This window comes from Penaeus monodon, chromosome 16 (assembly GCF_015228065.2).
Source record: "Penaeus monodon isolate SGIC_2016 chromosome 16, NSTDA_Pmon_1, whole genome shotgun sequence".
Taxonomy (NCBI): Eukaryota; Metazoa; Arthropoda; class Malacostraca; order Decapoda; family Penaeidae; genus Penaeus; species Penaeus monodon.
The window spans coordinates 48,873,080-48,887,067 of record NC_051401.1 but is presented as its reverse complement, the minus strand read 5'-3'; the positions used below and the strand labels follow the sequence as shown (position 1 = coordinate 48,887,067).

The following is a 13,988-nucleotide window of genomic DNA, read 5'->3' as shown; positions in this document are numbered from 1 at the left end:
GTCATCGACCGGAAAGAAAATCCGGTGCGGAAAACAATCAGATGTGTCGATAGCTAATCAATGTGGCCGTCTCTCGCTCTCCCTCTTTCTTTCTCTTTTACTTTTCTCTCTATTTCTCTCTCTCTCTCTCTCTCTCTCTCTCTCTCTCTCTCTCTCTCTCTCTCTCTTTCCTTTTCTTTCTCTTTTCTTTTTCTTTTTCTTTATCTTTCTCCTTTTTTTTCTCTCTCTCTGTGACCTCTTTATCTCTCTTTACAACCCCCCCCCCTCCTTCCCCCTTTTCCTCTTTTTTTCTCTCCTCTGCTCCCTCCCTCTCTCCCTTTGTGTTTACCCCCCCCTTCCCCCCCTCTCTGATCCACTTTCTTCCCCATGCCCTCCCCCCCTGTACCTCCCCCTCCTCCCATTACCTCCCCCCTCCCCGATTACCTCATCAATCCCCCTTTTGCCTCCCCCCTCCCCCTTGACCCCTCCCCCCTTCCCCCCCCCCTTCCATCACCAACCCCCTTTTCCCCCTCCCCCTCCCCCCCTCCCACGGGCGTGATGGATGCCACGCCATGATTTTCCCGCCAAAACATGCACGCCATCTGTCGGCCGAGCGCGAAATTACTCACCTCGTCCGCCCTGGTCCATGACAGATTACCAATATTTTACGCGAATTAGTCTGTCATCTCGAACACACAATCCCATTGTCTGCTGTCATGTTCGGGAATCGCATATTTTGTATACTTATTTTTATTTTATATATTTTTTTTATCCTAGCTTTCCATTTTTTTCCCCTTTCCCTCCCCCCCCCCTCCCCTTTACCCCCCCCACCCCGTGTTATTACATAGTGACGAATCTCAATATTGCTTACATCTGCAATTCAATAGTTTCCCCAAAATCCACTCGTGTGAATTTGTTATATAAGGAATTTATATTGCAAGGGAATAACATAACCTGTGTCATCATTGAGCTTATCTGCCAATAAGTGATCATTACGTTGGTGTCACATGCGTGTTTATGGAATCGATTACCATAAAATTAATAATAATCGATTTTGTGAAGTTTCATGGGGGATGGTATCATGTTTTGCTTTATTAAATAATTGTGTTTTTTTATGCTCATTTCATCTCTCTCTCTCTCTCTCTCTCTCTCTCTCTCTCTCTCTCTCTCTCTCTCTCTCTCTCTCTCTTTCTCTCTCTCTTCTTAGTGTTTTTCAATGATTGGTAACCCTTTGTAGTTTCATCATCACCACCACATCATTATCATCATTATCGCAATTATTCCCATATTATTTTTACCATTCGTCGGAGCATCAAAATTGCAAACAACAATATCATTCACGTTGCCATAAACACAATTACTGCAATTATTACTCTCATCACTTCCCCTGTTTTTCTTTTCTTTTTTTTTTCTTTTTTTTTTGGGGGGGAGGGGGAGTCCTAGGAGGTATGGGTCAGAGGTCATCAGTCCCGTAAATTTAAGGGATCTTTTTCCCTATAGTGAATTCCTCTCCTTCCCTAAAAAAAAAAATAATAATAAAAAAATAATAATAAATAAATAAATGAAAATAATAATAATAATAATAATAACAATAACAATAACAACAATAATGATGATGATGATCTCCCTAAAACGAAAATCTCTCTCTCTCCCGAAAGCGAAGAACTTTTTTTCGATCCCTAAGTCGAAGGATTCTCTCCCTAAAACGAAAAAGGAAGTTCTCTCCCTAAAACGAAGGATTTTCCCTCCCTAAAACGAAGGACTCTCCCTAAAACGAAGGACTCTCTCCCTAAAACGAAGGACTCTCTCCCTAAAACGAAGGATTTTCCCTCCCTAAAACGAAGGACTCTCCCTAAAACGAAGGACTCTCTCCCTAAAACGAAGGACTCTCTCCCTAAAACGAAGGATTTTCCCTCCCTAAAACGAAGGACTCTCCCTAAAACGAAGGACTCTCTCCCTAAAACGAAGGACTCTCTCCCTAAAACGAAGGACTCTCTCCCTAAAACGAAGAATTTTCCCTCCCTAAAACGAAGGACTCTCCCTAAAACGAAGGACTCTCTCCCTAAAACGAAGGATTTTCCCTCCCTAAAACGAAGGACTCTCCCTAAAACGAAGGACTCTCTCCCTAAAACGAAGGATTTTCCCTCCCTAAAACGAAGGACTCTCCCTAAAACGAAAGATTTTCCCTCCCAAAAACGAAGGACTCTCTCCCTAAAACGGAAAAGGGAAGTTCTCTCCTCGAAACGAACTCTCCCTCCCTAAACTCTCTCTTTAAGCCGACTTTCTCTCCCTAAATCGAGCCCTAAGGCCATAAACCACAGGACCCCCCCCCCCCCCAAGCGAAGGACTCCCCAGAGGGTCCTAGCGAGCGGCGTTTGGGGGATCCCGAGGCAACGGATGCGACTCGTTAGCGGATTTTCGCTCGTTTCTGCTCGTTTTTTGCTCGCTTCGCCTCTTCCGTCGTTTATTCTGTTTTGCTTTCTTCGCCTCTTTCGCTTTTTTTTTTCTTTTTTTTATTTCGTGTTTCTTCTTCTTCTTTGTGCCTTTTGTTTTCTTGTTTTCTCTCGCTTGTTCTTTTTTTTTTCTTTCTGATTCTCTCTTTCTCTCCTCCCATTCTCTCTCTCTCTCTTCCCTTCTCTCTCTCTTCCCCTCTTTCTCTGTTTCAGACTTTCTCTGCAGCTCCAGTGATTGTTAGGTTGGGTGGATGTGTGTGGATGATATATGAATGCATATGACGTGTATGCAAACGTAAACAAATCTACACAGAAACGCGAAAAAACTATGTATTTTTTCTTTTTTTCTTTTTCTTTTTCTTTGTCTTTTTCTTTTTTTTTTCTTTTTTTGTCTTTTGTTTTCTTTTCTTTTCTTTTTTTCTTTTTCTTTTTTCTTTTTTTTCTTTTTTTCTTTTTCTTTTCTTTCTTTTTTTTTTTTTCTTTTTCTTCTTCTTTTTCTTTTCCTTTTTCTTTTTCTTTTTCTTTTTCTTTTTCTTCTTTTTTTTGTCTATCTATATCTAGTATGATTTGATACTAAAAATAGGTGCAATGATCATGACCCGATGACCTTATTAAGCGTGACCCTCTGTGACCCCTTTAAACCCGTCCCGAATGTGCTGAGGTCAGCATGAGTCGTTAACGGAATATGAAACCCATTCTTGTCACGGGAATAGGTTTCCATGTCGACATAGATCAGTTCAATTGAAGTTTGAACACTAATCAAACTTTTTGCGCACACAGCATGAGTGTTCACGTGTCTGCGTTCGTATGGTTTTGCATAGCATGTATACTTATTTACGTGTGTGATTGCAGGTTGTATGGTATACGGGTATGTGTGCACGTATACATGTACGTGCGAAAGTTCGCACGCAAGCACGCACACACGCATCCATGAATATACACGCACACACGCATCCTCACACACACACGCGCACACACACACACACACACACACACACACACACACACACACACACACACACACACCACACACACACACACACACCACACACACACACACACACCACACACAACACACACACACACACACACACACACACACACACACACACATACACACACACACACACACACACACACGCACACGGACCCAGCCTATCACAGACAGTCGGAATTTCATATCTTCGCTGTATCGAGTCAAGTGTAATTCTGTATAGCATGATGTTCCCGTGTTGGAGCCATTGCTATACTGATATTGGTGATGATGGGGATGGGGATGGTGGTGATGGTGATGGTGATGATGAGGATGAGGATGATACGCAAAAAATATATATATATTATCAGAAGTGATGCGTCTTTCTTTGTTGTTGTATTTCTCCCTTCTCCATTCACCTCCCATCTCCCTCGCTCCCTCCCTCCCTCCCTTCTTTCGTCATTTACCCCCCTCCCTCCCTCCCTCCCTCCCTCCCTCCCTCCCTCCCTTCTTTCGTCATTTACCCCCCCTCCTCCCTCCCTCCTCCCTCCCTCCCTCCCTTCGTCACTTACCCCCCCTCCTCCCTCCCTCCCTCCCTCCTTCCCCACCCCCACCCACCCCGCATCTATCACTACCAAGTACACACACATTTTCAAACTTCGGAGTTCCTCATACTAGCGAGTGAAATGCGATTAGATTTTGAATTAGACTTTGAATGTAGTTCACGTGTTCTCGTATGCGTTCTACATACTCCGAGGCAGTATTTGACAAAGACTTTCTGTGTAATGGGAGGGGAGGGATGGAGGAAGCGAGGGGAAAGGGGGGAGGGAGAGCAGAGGAGAAAGGAGGGAGTGGGCATGGTGGAAGAGGGGAAAGGGGGAGTGGGCAGAGGGGAAGGGGGAAGAGGGGAAAAGGAGAGAGAGGGGAAAGGAGGGAGAGGAGTGGGCAGAGGGGAAGGAGGAAGAGGGGAGTAGGCAGGGGGAAGGGGGGGAGAGGGGCAGAGGGATTGGGGTTAGAGGGACTTGATGTGAAGAATTTTTTTTTCTCTCTCTCTCTCTTTCTTGTTATTCACTTTGATTATTATTTTTTTCCGATTTTTTTTTCTCTTATAGGCTGAAATTCAGGATTGTTGTTGCCTTTGTACCCGTGTATATGTTTGCTGTTGTTGTTGTTGCTGTTGTTGTTGTTGTTGTTGTTGTTGTTGTTGTCGTTATCGTTTCTGTGTAATGACTCTTAATTCTTGTTTTAATTACTCTCTTAATAAAATGAAGTATTTGATATCATTATTACGATTATTAGCAACTTAATATCACGCTCTCTGCCGCGCTTATTGCCGCTCGTCAGAACCTCTTTATTAAGAATTCAACTTGTCAACATTTAGCTGGTTCTCGTAGGTGAAAGGGGGTGGGGGTGGGGGGTGGGGGTATGGGGGATGTAGTGGGGGGGGAGGGGGTCTTTCGTTTCTCTGTAGTTGCAACATGTTTGATTCTCTTGTGGATTAAGGTGACAGTATTAGATGTCTCTTTCTCTCTCTATCTATCTCTCTATCTATCTTTGTATACGTATAGATAGATTGTCTGTACTCCCTTCTCCGCCTTTTACCTCCTCCCCCTCCCCCCCCTCTCCCTCTTTCCTCTTCTCCCCCTCTCCCTTTCACCCCTTCTACCCTCCCACCTTCACCAACCCCTCCCTCCTCCCCCTCCCTCTTCCCCCTCCCCTTCCCCCCCTCTCCCAAGCCTCTTAACCTGCATTGCTAATTATTTCGGCTCAGTTGAAGGTCCCGCGGGGGTTGGGGGGGTGAGGTGGGGGGGGTGGCATGTCAGTTTCAACTTGGTCTAATGTCCTCCAAGGGAAAGAATGAGAAAGGCGAGGCAATAAAGTGATAAAGATGGGAAGTAAAGAGGAAAAAGACGATGGCGTTTCATGTTTTTTATTTTTTTATGCTCTTGGTAAGAGGGAAAAAAATTATCGTGTATATTTCTATCTTGTTTTTCTCTCTCTGCTTGTTTTTCTTCTTTTACTGTAGCTTCGTCCTTTCTCTCTCTCTCTCTCTCTCTCTCTCTCTCTCTCTCTCTCTCTCTCTCTCTCTCTCTCTCTCTCTCTCTCTCTCTCTCTCTCTCTCTCTTTCTCTGTTGTAACTAAACCTCGGCATTAGTTTTGCTTTTCCAAAACGAACCGTATTTACAAGTGTTAAAAATTACCTCTAAGTATGTCATCCTTACAACATCAACTATAGATACATAAACATTATTACAGGAAGAGATATTAAGAACATATCTACAAGAAAGAAGAAAAAGCATCTTGGATAATTATACCCTATGGAACACAGAACATCTCCCGTACCTTCATATCCCAAGCTAGACTGTATACACAAGGCCCTGAAGTATATACACACCTCCTGAAGACCCAAACACACACGTAGCTGCAGAGGAACGTGGCAAAGCACTCATCCCAATTCAAACACGATTAAAGCATGCATAGAAAATAACACGTAGCGTTTCCGGGGCTGTCGATGTTCCACAACGAACACTCTCGGAGGTTGTCTACACACGTCTGGTACGCAGCACAGCCCTTAGGGGAAGCCAGGAGTGTTGACAGGGAGATGGCTCAGGTGCTATGGGCCAGGGCGTACGTATTGACCCCCGATATAATGAAGTGGCGGCCTGTGTTTACCTCGTTATCTCCATATCACTTAGCCTCAAGAACGACTTGCCTCCTTCTCTCTCTATCTCTGTCTGTCTGTTTTGCTGTTTGTCTTTCCCCTCCTTTCTTTCTTTCTTTTTCTCTCTTTTCTCTCTTTTCTCTCTGTCTGTTTCTTTGTCTGTCTAATTCTTATCTCTTATCTCTATTTCTATCTCTTCTACTTTTTCTTTCTCTTACTCTTCCTTTCCTCTCCTCATTGCCCCCCCTCTCTCTCTCTCTCTCTCTCTCTCTCTCTCTCTCTCTCTCTCTCTCTCTCTCTCTCTCTCTCTCTCTCTCTCTCTCTTTCTCTCTCCCTCTCTCCTCCCCTCCCTCCCTCCCTCCCTCCCTCCCTCCCTCCCTCCCTCCCTCCCTCCCTCCCTCCCTCCCTCCCTTTCCTCCGCCTGTAAAGGAACGCGAAGTGTGAGGTGGTATTGGCAAGGTTTGTAATGGTGTGTTGCAGAACGTGAAAGGTCTTCGTGCCGAGGGTATGAATGGTGTATTTTGGTGCGAAATTCTTTGCCGCAGATGACGAGCGCTTTTGTTGAAATTGTTTGCTGGCTAGGGTAGAAGAAGAAGAAGAAGAAGAAAAAAACAAAACAAAATATTCTGGAATCTGTCTGTTGGTAGTGTTGAGCCTTTAGGAGAATTATTTGTCTCGTTTTGACAGGTATTTAGCGAAACTGGCGAGATTGTTAGCGGCAGGTGAGGGACGTCCGGAATAGTTATGTTCAAGTAACGAGCGTTTAGTAGTTCTAAGCTTCGAAGAGAGAGAGAGAGAGAGAGAGAGAGAGAGAGAGAGAGAGAGAGAGAGAGAGAGAGAAACAGAAAGAGATAGGAAGAGAGCAAAACACGCACACAACAACACACGCGTACAGTACATACAATGATCCTCCCTCCCCCGACCTCTCCCTCGCCCCCCCCCCAACCCAGACTTATCCGGCCAAACAAGTTAAGAATTCTTTGTCGCAGTAACGGGAAGTCGAGCATTGTTTGGCAAAGTGGTCGCCCGAAGCCAGGAAACCTTTGTGGAAACCCCCTAAAATCCTTCTGCGTAGCGATCGGGGCAGTCAGCCGATAGCCCGCTCCGTCGGCACAAAGCAGAGGGCATAAAGCAATCCGAAACGACGCTGTGTTGCGGATATCAATAAACGAAACGCCAGGACTTTCCCTGCAAGTGCATCGTGTTTACGTGTGGCGGAGGGTAACGCGCGCAAAGGGAAGGGTGAAGTGGGGGAACTGCGGATAATAGTAATAATAATGGTGATGATGATGATGATGAGGAGGAGGAGGAGGATAATAATAGTAATAATAATGATAATAATGATGAGTGAGGATGAGGATGATAATGATAGTAATAATAATGATAATGGTATGATAATGATATTAATAATGATGATGATATGATAATGATGATATTGATAATGATATTGATGATACTGATAATGATAAAGATGATATTGATAAGGATAATTATGATATTGTTAATGATAATGATATTGTTACTAATGATAATGATATTGAGCCTGATCACAGTAATATAAAAATAAAAATATTAACAACAGCAATAATAAAAATATATATAATAATAACACTAATAGCAATAATAATAGCAATGACTATTATAACAGAAGCGATGATAATAATGATAACACTGATAATAATTATTATAATAATAACAACGACAAATGCTAGCAGTAGTAATAATAATGTTGTCGAGATGAGGGGTAGCCTGTGCCTCTGCCTGTGTTGTGAATTAATGATGCAATAAACATTCATTCTTTTATGAGAAACGTGCATAATAAACCAGTGGCTGTGGTTACAAAGGCATTATGTATTTTGGGAGGAATGAATAACCGGGGAGAAGTAGAGGGAGGCGTAATGTATAATGAATAATGCATACATGAAATTGCTTGCAACTTGCATGAGGGATAAAGTATAGTTATTGATTTCCTTTCTTCGCGGTGATAACATGAATTGATGTGTCTATCGGCGTTATATGTCTGTTATTGTTATTGTCTCTTCTGTTATTGTTATGTTTTTGCTGCGATTGATTGTTTTGGTTGCCATTTTTTATGCTGGTCTCTTGCAATGGCTGAAAACAACACAGAAATCTAGTAAGGGACAAAGAGAGACGGAAAAAAACAGCTAGATAGAGAGAGAGAGAGAGAGAGAGAGAGAGAGAGAGAGAGAGAGAGAGAGAGAGAGAGAGAGAGAGAGAGAGAGAGAGAGAGAGAGAGAGAAGGACACACACACACACACACACACACACACACACACACACACACACACACACACACACACACACACACACACACACACACACACACACACACACACACACACGCGCGCGGAACCAGAAGGAGAGCGAGACAGACCCTCAAGAGCCAGAGAGAGCCAAAGAGCGCCAAGACCCTTAGCTGTCCCTTAGCATAGTACCCTGACTCTCCCCCCCCCCCTTCTCCCATTATTAACCCTTGGCATTAGGACATTCAGCGTCGCCCTTGAGATGCTGATCCGCACTGGCCACGGAAGGAGGGGGGGGGGAGGACGCCGCTGATTGCCTCGCGTGGATGCTCAGCGCTGGGGGAGGGGGGGAGGGAGGGAGGGAGGGAGAGGTTGGGTGTGTTTGTTGTGTTTGTTTGTTTTATTTTTTTCTTATTTTTACTCTTTCTTTTTCTTTTCTTTTATCGACGCGGTCGCTCTTTATATTTTCACTTCTTTCCTCTTCCTCTTCTACAATTTCTTCCCTCTATCCTTTTTCTCTTATTCGTCTCTCTTCTTCTCTTCTCTTCTCTCTTTCTTATTTTTTTCTTGTCTATTTCCACCCTTCCTCCTTTTCCTTCTCCTTTTCTCGTCTCCTTTTCCTTCCATTTCCATTCTTCCTCCCTCCTCCATCATCCCCCGCCTCTCCATCACCCCCCTCACCTCCCTCATCTCCCTTATTCTCTCTCACCTCCCTCATCTCCATCATCTCCCTCACAACCCAACACTCCTCCCTCATTCTCTCCCAAACCTCGGTCTCCTTCCTTCTCCCTCACCTCCCGCACTTCTCCCCCAGTTATTTTTCACCTCCATATCCTCCCTTCTCCCTCTCCCTCACCCTGTCACACCCACTTTCTCCCTTCCCCCCCCCTCACGTCCTCCGTCTCCCTCACCCCCCCCCTCACGTCCTCCGTCTCCCTCACCCCCCCTCACGTCCTCCGTCTCCCTCACCCCCCCTCACGTCCTCCGTCTCCCTCACCCCCCCCCCTCCCCCATTCACACCAGCGACTAACAGCCACTTAGGAGATGCTTCCATCGGCCGCTTATAATTGAAGGTCTCAAGGAATTATAGATGCAAGACGTCGGGTTCCTCGGGGGGGGGGAGTGGGAGGGGGGAGAGAGAGAGAGAGAGAGAGAGAGAGAGAGAGAGAGAGAGAGAGAGAGAGAGAGAGAGAGAGAGAGAGAGAGAGAGAGAGACTAAGAGAGAGAGAGACTAAGAGAGAGAGAGACTAAGAGAGAGAGAGAGAGAGAGAGAGAGAGAGAGAGAGAGAGATAGAAAGAGAGAGAGAATAAGAGAAAGACAGAGAGAGAGATAAAGAGGGTTTGAGAGGGGAGTGGAAGGAGAGGAGGGAAGGACGCTGAGAGTGAAAAAGAACAAGAATAAGAGTAATGAAGAGAGGAGAAGGAGAAAGCGGAGGAGGACAAGGGGAATGAGAAAAAGTGAAAAAGGAAGGGAAGACTAAAAGAGGAACCAGAAAAGAGGAAAAAAGAAGAAAGAGGGAAAGAAAGAGGGGGAAAGAGGAAATAACTGAAAGAAAACGAAAATAAGGAAGAGAAAAGGGGAATAGGAGAAAAACGCTGATAATTCTAATGGATAGATAAAGGGATGAATAGATAAAAAAAAAAAAAATAGAGAGAGAGAGAACGAAAATCCTTCCAAAATAATACTCATAATACATTTTTTTTTTTTTTTTTTCCTCTATTGAATATATAATTAGATTATCCACTTGATATGTACTGTCACAGTATTACAGCGGCAGGAAAGGACTAATTGTACCAAGAACGGCCAAGCTTGTATTTCTTTTAATATAGAAGGAATTATTTAGAATGAGTTTTAACGAAATAAACTTTTTTTTTTTTTTTTTTTTTTTTTTCTTCGAGGGGGGGGGGGTAGATAATTTATATATTAATAAAATACACATTTTTATCGAATGTATCTGAGGATTTTACTTTGATTAAAAGTATTGTAGCTTTTAGTGAAGTGTTATTTGATGGTATTAATCGTGGTATTTATATTATTTTCATGTCACTTAATTCGGTATACGTATACATATGTACGTACGCACATATGTTTCGTACATGCATACCTACCTACATACATACATGCTTACATACATACATACATACATACCTATCTATCTATCTATCTATCTACCTGTCTACCTACATACATACATATCTATCTGTCTATCTATCTATCTATCTATCTATCTATCTATCTATCTATCTATCTATTTATCTACCTGCCTACCTACCTACCTACCTACCAACCTACCTACCTACTTACCTACCTACCTACTACCTACCTACCTACCTACCTACCTACCTACCTACCTACCTACCTACCTACCTACCTACCTACCTACCTACCTACCTACCTACCTACCTACCTACCTACCCTACCTACCTACCCATACCTACCTACCTACTACTACATACATACCTACTACCTACATACCTACATACATACAATTTATTTATATAATTATATAATATACGCAGTAAATTAAACAAATGTAGACCTACTAATAAATCTTTTTCTTTTAACAGGTGAGTTGCAAGATGACGGAGGCAATTGCAAGGTAACTGAGACTTGTAGATTCTGGAAATTCGCTCTTATTGTAAGTACGGAATTGTTGAAATAATCAACTCAGGAGAAAACTACATCTCGTGTGATATGTATATATATATATATATATATATATATATATATATATATATATATAATATATATATATATATATATATATATATTTATATATATTATATATATATATATAATATATATATATATATATATTTTTTTTTTTTTTTTTTTTTTTTTTTTTTTTTTTTTTTTTTCTGTCTTCGTCCCTTTTTTGTGAGGTTTCTGTCTCTCCTTTTTTTCCATCCATCTTCCCTTCCTCCTTCTCCCTTTCTCTTTCCTCCTTCCTTCCCTTTCTTCCTCTTCTTCTTCCTTTCCACTTCCCTCATTCCATCTCTCTCCCTCTCTCCCTCTCTTTCCTCCTCCCATCCACCCTCTTCCCTCCTGTCTCCTTCCTCCCTCCTGTCTCCTTCCTCCTCCCTCCTTCCTCCCTCCCACCCTCCTTCCTCCCTCTCTCCCTCTCCTCCCTCCCTCCCTCCCTCCCTCCCTCCCTCCCTCTCTTCCCTCCACTCCAGTATTGACAAGACTATTGTTACCTCTTCTCGCATTTTCCTCCCACGATTTTTTCCTCCATCTTTTGTCCTCCGATGTCTCTGCATGTCCCAAACACGTCACAGAACCGAGCGAGAGGCAGTGAGGGAGGTGTGTTGCAATTGCCGGATGAGGGAGAGGATGAGGGAGAGGAGTGTAAGGGGGTGATAGGGAGGATCTAAGGGAAGGTGGGGGTGGAGGGGGATGGAGAGGGGGAGGTGAGGGGAAGGGGGAAGGATGGGGGAGGAGATGGGGGGGAGTTGAGGGAGAGGAGGGAAGGGGAAGGGGGTTGGGGGAGGTGGGGGTAAGGGAGAAGGGTAGGGTGAGGAATTGAGGGAGAGGAGGAAGGGGGAAAGGGGAGTTGAGGGTGAGAGAGTTGAGGGAGGAGGTGGGGGTAAGGGAGGAGTTGAGGGAGAGGGAGTGGGTTGGGAGGAATGGGGGGGGAGGTTGAGGGGAAGGGATAGGAGGGAATTGAGGGGGAAGCGAATAGGAAGAAGGAATGGGAAGATAGGAAGAGAGGAATGCACGAAAAGAGGGGAGAGAGAGAGGGGGGGCGGGAAAGAGTTGCAGAAGGTAAGTTAGGGGGAAAGGTATGGGATAGGAATGAAGATAAGGGGGATAGGTAGGGGGTGGATGGGGTAGGGGGTAGGAGTGGGGGAAGGAAGGTGGGAGTGGGAAATAGTCTCCTTTCCGTCCTCCCCCCCCCTCCCCCTCCCTTCATCTTCCCTCGCTCCTCCCCTCATTCCTCTCCCCACCTACCCTCTCCCCTCCCACCTCTCCATTCCCCGTCCCCTCCCCCTCCGCTCCCCCCTCTCCCTTCCCCCTCCCTCCCCCCTCCCCTCTCCCTTCCCCCTCCCTCTTCCCCTCTCCCCTCCCCCCTTCTCCTCCCCCTCATTTCTCTCCCCTCCCCCCACCTACTCTCCCCCTCTCCCCTCTCCCTTCCCCCTCCCTCTTCCCCTCTCCCCTCCCCCCTTATCTCCACCCCTCAGTTCTCTCCCGTCCCCTCACCTACTCTCCCCCTCTCCCCTCTCCCTTCCCCTCCCTCTTCCCCTCTCCCCTCCCCCCTTCTCCTCCCCCACCTACTCTCCCCTCCCCCCATCTACTCTCCCCCCTCCCCCCTCTCCCTTCCCCCTCCCTCCCCCCTCCCCCCTCCCCTCTCCCTTCCCCCTCCCTCTTCCCCTCTCCCCTCCCCCCAACATCAGAAAGAACCAAGACCCAACATCTTCCAAGGTGATATCGCGTTCATATGCAAATCTTCGGGTTTTCCTCCATTATTTAGATCTCACGGGGGAGGGGAAAGGGGGGGAGGGGAGGGCTGGAGGGAGTGGGGAGAGGGAGAGGGAGGTGAGGGAAAGGGAGAGGAAGGAAAGAGAAGAGGAAAGGGGGAATGGGAGTGGGAAGAAAGAGAAGAGGAAAGAGGGGAAAGGGAGAGGGAAGAAAGAGAAGAGGAAAGAGGGGAGTAGGAAAGGGAGGGGAGAGGGAGGAAAAGGATGCTAAAAAGGGGAAGGAAGAGAGAGGTAAGAAAATTGGAAGGGGGAAGGGGATGAGGGAAGGCAAGGGGAGAGGGGAGGGAGGAAAGGGAAGCAGACAGGGTGAACGGAAACAGGAGGGAGGAAAAAGAGGGGAAAGGTGCGCTGGAGGGAGGAAAAAGAGGGGAAATGTGCGCCTTCCCCTTTCCTCCTCCCCTCTTCCCTTTCCTACTCCCCCATTCCCCCCCTCCTATCTTCGCCTCTTCCCTCCTCCCCCTCTTCTCCCCTCTCGTCGTCCCCCTCTCCCCTTTCCTCCTCCCCCTCTCCTCTCTCCTCCCCCTCCCCACCTCCCCTCTCCCCCTCTCCTCCCCCCCTTCCCCTCTTCTCCCCCTCTCCCCCTCCTCCTCCTCTCTTCCCCTCTCCCCCTCCTCCTCTCTTCCCCTCTCCCCCTCCTCCCCTTTCCCCTTCCCCCTCTTCCCCTCCCCCCCTTCCCCTCTCCTGTGTGTTCTTCAGGACGTAACCAGCAGCGCTTCTTGTTTCTCAAGGAGACTCGGGTGGGGGGCAAGAGAGTCTGGATAATCATGCAAGAATTAAGATTTTGTTTCAAGAAGTGGTCTTTCATAGCGGGAAGGGGGGGAGGAAGGGGGAGAATAGGGGGGAGGAGGAGGAAGTGGGAGAACGGGGGGGAGGAGGAGGAATGGGGAGAAGGGGAAAAACGAGGGGGAAGGAAGTGGATGAAGAGATTTTGTGTATTTTATGTAGTTGAGGGGAAGGGGGTTGGTATGTAAATGTGTGTCTGTGAGAGAGAGAGAGAGAGAGAGAGGAGAGAGAGAGAGAGAGAGAGAGAGAGAGAAAGAAAGAAAGAAAGAAAGAAAGAAAGAAAGAAAGATAGATAGATAGATAGATAGATAGATAGATAGATAGATAGATAGATAGATAGAGAGAGAGAGAGAAATAGGCAGAGAGGAAAAACGAGACAGAAAGTGAGTGAGAGA

At 45.8% G+C, this 13,988-nt stretch overlaps 1 protein-coding gene across 1 annotated transcript in view; it reads left to right on the top strand.

Moving 5' to 3' along the window:
• The window catches only part of LOC119582900, a 101,829-nt gene extending 90,809 nt beyond the window's left edge, over positions 1 to 11,020 (top strand). The window contains exon 4 of the mRNA XM_037931409.1: positions 10,900 to 11,020. Within this exon, the coding sequence (XP_037787337.1) occupies positions 10,900 to 10,994 (95 nt within the window). The 3' untranslated portion in view covers positions 10,995 to 11,020. The remainder of the gene's footprint in view (positions 1 to 10,899) is intronic.
• Positions 11,021 to 13,988: the final 2,968 nt, after the last annotated feature.